Raw genomic sequence first — 9,509 nt, 5'->3', positions numbered from 1 at the left:
AGGAGACTTGCAGCCAATGGGGACTGAGGAAGTGGGCCGGCTGGCGGTTGTCACCCTCCCGGGGACCGGAGCTCCGAGGTCTGGAGAGCGCAGGCAGACGCCCGCCCCGCCCGGGGACTGAGGGGGAGGAGCGAAGGGAGGAGGAGGTGGAGTCTCCGATCTGCCGCTGGAGGACCACTGCTCACCAGGGCTACTGAGGAGCCACTGGCCCCACACCTGCTTTTCCGCATCCCCCACCGTCAGCATGATCGCCGCGCAACTACTGGCCTATTACTTCACCGAGCTGAAGGATGACCAAGTCAAAAAGGTGAGCCCCGCCGGCGCCGCCCTGGCCACAGCCTTGCATTCCCGCATCCGCTCGCCACCGCCTGCATCCTCCCCCGGCCTCTCCCAGACAGCATCTGGTTGGACTACAGGGTGCAGGCGACAGGCCTCGTGCTGGGATTCACCCCGGCATTGTCGGCATGCGGGCGTGCTTGTGCTTTGAGGAGCTGGGCTGCCGTCTGAAGACCCCCCCTTTCGCTCCCCCCACGGCTGGATTGCATACTGCAGTGTCCTTGAAAAGGACCATGGATGTCAGATGGGTACCCGCACGCTGTGCCGGGCTGCGACCTGGCTGGGTGGGGATAAGCGGGCCTGTCTATAAGGCCTGTTTGGAAAGGTCCACGCGCCGTGGGCGGGGAAGGTGTGATCACCGAGATATGTTGGGGAGGTGAGTGAGCAGCTGGTGGGGGTGCTGGCTGAAAGCCAGGCATCCCATATTTGGGGTTTCCATTTGGAGAATGCGATGCCCTTCCGAAACTGTCACTGGGCTCCCCCAGCTGTTGCAACTGCTCCTTACTCTGAGGACGGGGTGACCCGCCTGGCTTTCCGGTGCGGGGAGAACAGAGGCCACCGGAAACTTTGCTCATAGGCCTCAGGTCTGGAACCGCATGTCTGAATGGAATTTTTTATTCTTCTAAAGCTGTAATTTCCAGGCAGTCCCAGCCCCGGGGCTCAAAAAAGACACTTTAGTCACTTGAACAGCTCAGAGCGGTTGACATGCGTTCCTTGTGACTTGTGTGTTCTTACACATGGAGGCTGGGTCCTAGGGGTGATGTTTATCTAGTGTAAAGTGCCGTCTGCTGGTGGGTCTTAAAGATGTACCTCACTTTTCTGACACTGTTAGACAGGATGTTTTTCCTGAAATAGCCTAAGATGGTAGGGGACACATCCAGGACATTTTTATTAGTGCAACAGGTATGCCTTGCCTACTCTAGGGTAGGTAGTAGTATCATCAACCTGACTGACACTGGGACAAGGAGTACTATCTACAGGTGAGAGAGAGGCAGAGGTGACTAGGGTCTGTCCTTTCCCGCCTGAGACCTCATCCTGGTAGGAAGCAGTCTTACTGGGGACCGTGACCTCCTGAAGGTCACACAGCTGGTTAGAGGTGGAGCCAAGGCGGGGCTATGACCTCCTCCCACTCGAGAGCTTGACCAGGACTCCCCCCACCCCCTGGGTATCAGCTGAAGGGGAGGTGCTGAGAGACAAGCTCGTGGAGATGCTGTGCCCATCCTGGATCTCAGCCTGGATGGGGACCAGGAGTAGGGTGCTGAGGGGATGGGATATGACCTCAGGGAGCTATGCATCAGCCCGTGTTATTCCGTGGTGGTGGACATTGCTGATGCTTAGCCCTCGGAAGGGGGAGACAGAAGTCCCAGCAGGGCAGAGGGCACTTAGAATACGCCTCCTGAATCAAGAGTTCACAGCTCTCCCACTCTAGATACCCTCTGTGGCTCAGGCATGCAATCCTGGGCGGAGGCCCAGTGAATGACCTTGTAAACTAAGCCTCCGGCCTCACCCACAACCACCTGTGTGGCCGCCAGCTGCCCGGCTGCTCCTTTACATGGTGCTGGGTGGCCTTGACTGAGCTGGACTAAGGTTTGGCAGACTACAGTGCTCCACTACAAGTAGCCTGATCCATCTCCATCCCATTCGATCTCCCAGACCCAGTGAGTGCTTGAGCTCTGATTCAAACCGTGCCTAACTGAAGCCCTCACCCTGATGTCCCCTCCCCCACCTCTATCCTAGAGCCTTGCTGGAGGAAGGTCTTGAGGTTGAAACTTTCACCTTGTTTGTGTAGGAGATCCTTAGAAACAAGAGCTCCCAGCAAGCCGGTGGTGGCCCAAGCCTTTAATCCCAGCTTTTGGGAGGCAGAGGCGAGGCAGGTGGATCTCTGTGAATTCAAGGCCAGCTTGGTCCACAGAGCAAGGAAAGCCAGGACTACACAGAGAAACTCTGTCTCGAACCACCGCCCTCCCAAACCCCCTCAAAATACAAGCAAACAAACAACCCCTCAAAATGAAAACCAAGTAACAACAAAACCAACCAACCAGAAATCACCAAACCAACCAACTAAACAACAAACAAACAAACAAACAAAAACAAGGGTTCCCTCTTGCACCTCACCTAGAATTTAGAAACTAGGCTTCTAGGAGACCTACCTGTCTGTTGGTCTGCCAAATGTGGGTGTGGTGTGTGGGTGTGGCCCAGGGGAGGATCCCTGGGCACCCAGTGGTCTCTTGCACCATGAGTCAGTTTATTAGCTTCCTGCCCTTCCCACCCCACTTCTGTTATGAGAACGGCTGCCTGGGACTCCAAATCTTGCTTCTTTTTCTCCCCCTGGGACTGGGCCCTGTGTGCTACCCTAAAGGGAGATTCTCCTGTGTGGGGGCAGCCATGATGATTCAGTCCTCCAGTCTTAGGCAGCCCGTGGGGGCTCTGGAGACAGGCCTCTGGTAATATACAGGACCTTGCTCTCTGCTAGGAGGAAGGAAATTGGATCTCATTGGGGGAAGGTTTTCAGGGCTGCCCAGAATACAAAGGCACCCACGAGACGGTTTTATTTCCCTCCATTGCCTGGGAGCCTGCAGTAATCCGGCCTTGAGAACATATCCTGGGCAGAAACAAATGGATGAAGGGTCTGACTTCTCAGCTCACAGCCCTGTGCTTTTGCACAGTGCTGGTTAAAGGGTGCTATGAAAAAGGGGACCCGGTGGACAGAAGCATAAAGCACACATCTTCCTTTACTCGGGTTTTTAAGAGGATGAACATAGCATGCATCTTTGTGACTACTTCCATTCACCAGATGCCAGACATCCTGTAGTCCTGCATGGGGAAGTCGGAGCCCTTTAACCCCCAAGTGACTTTCAGCATGCCTCGCATAGCCCGGCCCTCTCCATTGTGTGTCACTGACCGGGACCTGGAGGGTGGAGCAGTGCATCGCACACCGCCTGTTTGTTCAGGAAAATGAAAGGCCGCGGAGATGCCTCTGTAGTTAAGACTGCCTACTGTTCTTGTTGAGGTCCCTGAGTTCAGTTCCCACACCTTCCTCAGGTGGCTTGCAACCTTCTGTCACTTCAGCTCCCAGAAGAAGCGTCCTTCTGGGTCCTCGAATCGGGCACATGCAGACATAGTTTAGAAAAGAGCAGATGTGGTATGTTTTTAATCTCAGCACTTGGAAAGCAGTAGTAGGTAGGAAAAATAATAATATAGAAAGAAAAATGTAGCCAGGACTATCAGAAATAAGAGGGACCAGATGTCTTTCTCCCTAGGCTTGCCAGAGCAGCAAACAGCAGACTTTCTCTGGCGGGATCCCCATATCCCTACACAATCGGCATTGACAGGGAACAAACTGTGTGATTTGCCCAGTGGCCTGGCCCAGAAAGACCAGGGAAAGCAATGGAAAGGCCTTGGGTGGCTTTTAATTGATAAGCAAATGTCCTTCATTTCCTAGGAGGCTGCCCGGTAGACCTCTAAAGGAAGGGGAGGAGGAGGGAGGAAATATGGAGCCAACGGTTGTAACCACACGATGTGGCCGGCTGAGTCTGGAAGACTCGAGAGTTCAGTGCTAGCTCAGGGCCCTGTCTCAGAGCCATTCTTCACCTTATTTCTTAGGGAGGTGAGTTAAGAAATCATGAAAACCGGGCAGGTGAGTTGACTCAGTTGGCTGAAGGGCTCACTTCACAAGCCCCGGGGGACCTGAGTTCAATCCCTGCACCCCACAGTTGGAGAGAACCGACTCTCACAAGCTGTCCTGTGACATCAACAAAAGCGTGCCTGCACTCACATCAGTAATAATAGTATTAATAAGTTGAATTTTAAAAAGAATTTTATGGCGGGGCAGTGGTGGCACACACCTTTAATCCCAGCACCCAGGAGGCAGAGGCAGGCAGATCTCTGAGTTCGAGGCCAGCCTGGTCTACAGAGGGAGTTAGTTCCAAGGCAGCCAGGGCTACATCGAGAAACCCTGTCTCAAAAAACCAACTAACTAATCAAACAACAAAACAACAACAACTTAAAAAAAAAAAAAAAAGAAAGAAGAAAATTATGTCGCAGGGGGGATGGGATGGGGATTTATGGACCGGAAACCGGGAAAGGTTTATTTACATTTGAAATGTAAATTTAAAAAATCCAATTAAAAAAAGAAAGAAGGGGTTGGGGATTTAGCTCAGTGGTAGAGCACTTGCCTAGCAAGCACAAGGCCCTGGGTTCGGTTCCCAGCTCTGAAAAAAAAGAAAAAAAAAAAGAAAGAAAGAAAGAAAGAAAATTATGTTGCATGCAAAGCTAGCACTTCTGTCATTTTTTGTCTCTCTACCCTAGGCTTCGGGTTTCTCCCCTAGAGCAGAGGCCCATCATTCATGGGAAGGGTCAGGAGAGAACACTGTGAGGAATAGACCAGGCGAGTGGAGTGGCTGGCTGTGAGGGGCCTCCTCATCTGACCATGCCTTGTGGTTGCCGCCTCCCACACTCCAGCTGCTGTCCCAGGTCAGCCTTCTCCTTGAAAGACTGGGCCTACATGTGTGTCTGTGTGTACCCAGGGTTTCCTGGCTGGCGGAGTTAGTCTCTGGAGCCAGCTCTGCGTCCCCCTGAGGAGGAACTGAGAGATCTTCCAACTGAACAGCAGCCATCCCCAAACCACCACCATTTGCTCCTTGACTCCAGGTCCAGGGCTGTGTAAACCAAGATGTGAACCTGAGAAAGGGTGGACATTGGTATGGTTGGGGAAGGGAGGACAGATGCCCACCATCTTCCACATCAGTGGGCCCTGAGGAAGCTTCCTACTGTGGGACTGTCATCATATGTGACTATTTCATATCATGTATATATGAATGCGTGAAAATATATACATAATAAATGTAGTTTTTACCAACAGGTAGATTTTTATTTCTGGAAAAGAATATTGGCTTCTGATGAACTGAACCTTTAAGAAACTTATCAGCAGATTTGAAAGGTAGAGCCCAATGGACAGCAGCCATTCTGTAGCTTGGGTTCCTTGTTTTAATAGTTTCTTATCTCTGAGCATCCTGAAATACCTTGTGTCGTTCGAGATGTCACTTAAATACAACTGAGAGGTCACGTCATGAATATTTCAAATGTATGTATGTGGTGTGTATATATGCATTCAAATGTTAGGTCTTTTGGAAACCTCAAGGGAGGCCCGTGGCTTTGACTCCAAAGTGGTAGAGCCTTTTCCTGGTCTGCACTAGATCCTTGGTTCAATTCCCCATCTCTGCCAAGCTGCAGACAAATTGACTGTGGGGCAGGAGTTGTCCCTGTGCTTCTAGGCCACTCCCTCCTCTGGGCAGTCCTGTGCTGCAAGAGGAAGGGCTTTTAATCCCTATTCAGAGACCAGGGCTGTTCCCCACCCACTGGGTTGCTGTAAGTTTATGAATGGAACCCAGAAAGCTTTCTCTTCTTTTAGGAGAAAAACTCAATGTTGTCAATTTTAATGGCTTATCTTGGAACCTGTATCTCAACTTCCTGCCCACTCATAGACAAAATGTAGATCGTTTTTATTAGGAAGTATTTGAGGCACACCTGACTATCGAAGGTCATGTGACTAATCTATGTGTACTTCACCTCACCCTGATAGGTCTGACACAGTTGACTCACAGCCACCCTGGGTCCCACTCTTTCCTGTTCTCCAGATGCTATCTGCCATCTGAGTGTTCTACTCATTTGTTTTCTTTTAAACAATTGTTTTTATTTTATGCATATGAGTGTTCCTGCCTACATACATGTATGCTTGGTGCTCGAGGAGGGCTGGAGGAGGGCGTCAGCTCCCCTGGCATTGGAGTTACAGATGGCTATGAGCCACCATGAGCATGCTGGGAGCTCAACTTGATCAGCCAGTGCTCTTAACCGTGTATCTGTCTCTTCAGACCTCCCGATTTTTCATTTTACATTACCCGGGATCAATGTCTTGTCTGCGCATGCGCATGCGCGTTTGATTTCCCGTCTCGTGCTGGAGTTATAGAGGTGGTTGTGAGGTCCAGTTACAGGTCCCACGTGGAGGCTGGGAACCAAGCTGGTGTTTTCTGGAAGAGCAGCAAGCCCTCTCAGTGGCTGAGCCATCTCTCCGGCTTCCCCGTCCAGCATCCATAGCCTCTTCTACCATACGCACCTACAAACCTTGTCTAGTACCATAAATGCAGATACGCCTCCTGAATTCAAGCAGGACTTGAGCCGATGATTCGTGTGGGTTTAAGTGTTCGTAAGTGGTGTTCTGCTGTGTGTACCCCGCCAAATTCTTTTCTGCAGCTCCTCAGTCTGTCTGGGGTGACTTTTTTCATGTTGCTGTGTGGACTTTGTTTATGTAGCTCCGTGCCCTGACAGTGTGCACTTCTCTAGAGCTAACCCAGCCATTCTTTTGACAGCCACTTGAGCGTCTCTCCCTCTCCCCGCCCCCCACTTAGATAACTGTGTCTACAAGAGCTTTTTTCACCTCTTTAAGCTCCAGAGGGGGCTTCTGTAGATTCTGAGGTGCCTCGCCACCTCCACGTTGCCATATTGTTGGCCCTGATGGTCCTGTGCCCTATCACACTCCCATAAGAATATGGGCATTCACTGGTCGTGCCAACTTTTGGCATAGTCAAACCTTTACAGATAGGTTAGTTCTAGTTTTGTTTTGATGTGACATTTGATTGATTTATTTGCTTGTGCTTCCGTACCACACTTTGTGGGGGTCAGGTTGCTTCTCTCCTCCTACCGCGAGCATTTGGGAATTGAACTCAGGCTGGCAGGTTTGCGTGGCAAGCGCTTTTAGCCACGGAGCCACCTCGAGGTCCTTAGTCCTTTACGTGTTTGTGATAGTGCACGTCGGGTGGCTTCCATTCATGTCTTAGTACTGGAGCATCTAGCAGAAATTAGCCTGTTTCCTAATTTGCCTTATCAAGTGGCTTTGTTTGGTCACAGTCTCAGTAAGTGAACTTGACAGCTCTAGGTGTGATTTATGTGCCGTTCCCCCCACCCCCATCTGCTGAAGCCAAGCCTTTTGTATGGGTCTGGGTGACTGCAGAGCTCCACCGTCCTCCGTGGATCAGCCCATGGCAGAGCAGGCTTATCTGTCCCCGAAACGTGCCCAGCCCTATTCAGACAGAACTCAAGCCAACAGCCTCCCTCTGGCTATCTTCCGTAAAAGGAGAGGGTGGATGTGCCCGGTGCTTCAGGGAAAACTGAACAGTGAATCTTGAAGCCCAGCCCTTTGCAAACAGTAACTGAGCATGCCCAGTGTGGGCAGAAAAATGTCAGCGCAGGCTCAGTTCAGTCCATGCCGACTCTTGGCTCCAGAATCTAAAACCTGCAGGGAAACTCCTTCTGAGATGTAGGCAGCGGTGGGGTAGGGTGTGGCAGTCACACTGTGCCTGCTACACGCTGTCTTTTTTTTCTTTTTTCTTTTTTTCTTTTTTTGGTATGCATGTGTGCACATCTGTATGCACGTGGGGGACATGTGTGTACCTGTGTGCATGCGTGGAGGCCAGAAGCTGTGTAAGCCACAGCTGCTCTCTTTATTTTTTGAGACAGGGTCTCTCACTAAACCTGGAGCTCACCCATATGGCTGGACTGGCTGGCTCCGCCCGTCACTGACCATCCCATGCTCCCCCAGTGTTGTGAGAGTTGGGGATCCAGTTCAGGCCCTCCTGCGTGTTCACTATGGGAGTCATTTCCCAGCCTCGATTCTTCTATGCAATTCCAGCTAGCCTGGAACTCATTATGTAGCTCAGGCTGGCCTTGAACTCATAATCCTCCTGACTTAACCTCCCAAGTGCTGGGATTATAGGTTTGCACCACCTCTGCCTTCTTAGCCTCAGAGAAGGCACCCGGTAGCATTTCCTGGAATTTTGATAACCCATTGCCCCTGTCGTGTTTTTCTGTCCTTTTGCCAGTTGATGGGCATCTGAGATAGACTCCTTTTGACTGACATCTGGACGCCGTGGTGAACATTCGTGTACACATGTTCTCATGGACATTTGCCCCTGGGTGTCTCTTGTCTGTATGCGAGGGAATATTTTTTGTAAGACCCTGGGAGGAGGAAACCGAGGACTCCTTCCCTTCTCCAAAGTGGTGAAGCTCCTTGTTAAGGGCAGGTGTGGCACCCGGCAACAGATTCCCTGACTCAGATCTCTCTCCTGTGGCTGTTTGGGGAAACAGATCCAAAGGAAGAAATGATGGTGGGAGAGGCAGGGCTGTTGGTCTTTGCCTGACCTAACCCACCATTGCCTCCAGCAGTCCAGCAGTCGGTTGACACATGGGATTGTCTTTTTTTTTTGGTTCTTCCCCCCCCCCCCCCCCCCCCCCCCCCGGAGCTGGGGACTGAACCCAGGGCCTTGCGCTTCCTAGGTAAGCACTCTACCACTGAGCTAACTCCCCAGCCCCACATGGGATTGTCTTTAGCAGCAAGCCTGCCCCAGACCTCATTTCTCCCATGGTCCCTGGCACCTGCCAGGACCCCTTCCTGGCTGGGGCGAGTGGAATTGGAAGACCCAGACCACCATAAGAAAGAGACACCTCCCCCTTTGGCAAGCCATTTTGTTTCATTTTCGAAATGTCCTATTAAATACAATGCTTGGTTTTGTTGAGCCCTTCCAGTGAGCTTTAAAAGTTTTTTTTTCTTTTTTTCTGCATTTACATCTGGTGCAGAGGAGGTCCTAGAAGTAGAGTCAATGTGACCTTGGTGGGCAGAAGGCTGTCAGGCTGGTGTTGGGACCCAGGCATCTCTGATACCTTGGGAGGTTTCTCTGTATACAGAACTAGAACTGTGTCTAGGACTTCAGGTTCCCAGAGCCTCTGATAGGGCTCGAGGCAAGCTGTCCCAAAATAAGGGGTGAAAACAGGAAGGATTTTTTTCTGGCCTTCCACCAAAGAAAGAGACCCCCACCCCCTCACCACACCCAGTTCAGTAGAAGAGTCTGAGCCAACAGACCTGTAGTTGTTCCCTGGTTTATTGAGTGTTGCCCTGTAGCCTGGGTTGCAGGCCAGGATTGCAGGCCTGAGCCTCAGCACCCAGCTCAAAAGTTCCCATGATGAGGAAGCTGAGTCTTTAGAAACAAGGACATGGATACATCAACTCCCCCTGACCGTATAGCTTGCACCATGCCACTTAATGACCCCACCGTGCATGGGAAAACTGCAGCCTCACACAGGGGGAAATTGTCTCAGCTCCCAGGGCAACACTGGCAAACGGC

General features: G+C 51.4%; 1 protein-coding gene across 5 annotated transcripts in view; it reads left to right on the top strand.

The window, feature by feature from the left end:
- Hk1 (hexokinase 1) overlaps positions 1–9,509 on the top strand; it is a 101,593-nt gene that overhangs the window by 32,587 nt on the left and 59,497 nt on the right. Inside the window, exon 1 of one of the 5 annotated variants that reach the window (NM_012734.2) lies at positions 156–307. The exons of the other annotated variants lie outside the window; for them this stretch is intronic. Within the exon in view, the coding sequence (NP_036866.2) occupies positions 245–307 (63 nt within the window). The 5' untranslated portion in view covers positions 156–244. Of the gene's footprint in view, positions 1–155; positions 308–9,509 lie in introns of those variants that run through there. 5 annotated transcript variants of the gene reach the window in all.

This window comes from Rattus norvegicus, chromosome 20 (assembly GCF_036323735.1).
Source record: "Rattus norvegicus strain BN/NHsdMcwi chromosome 20, GRCr8, whole genome shotgun sequence".
In the NCBI taxonomy this organism is placed as follows: Eukaryota; Metazoa; Chordata; class Mammalia; order Rodentia; family Muridae; genus Rattus; species Rattus norvegicus.
This window is presented reverse-complemented; position numbering and strand designations above follow the sequence as displayed.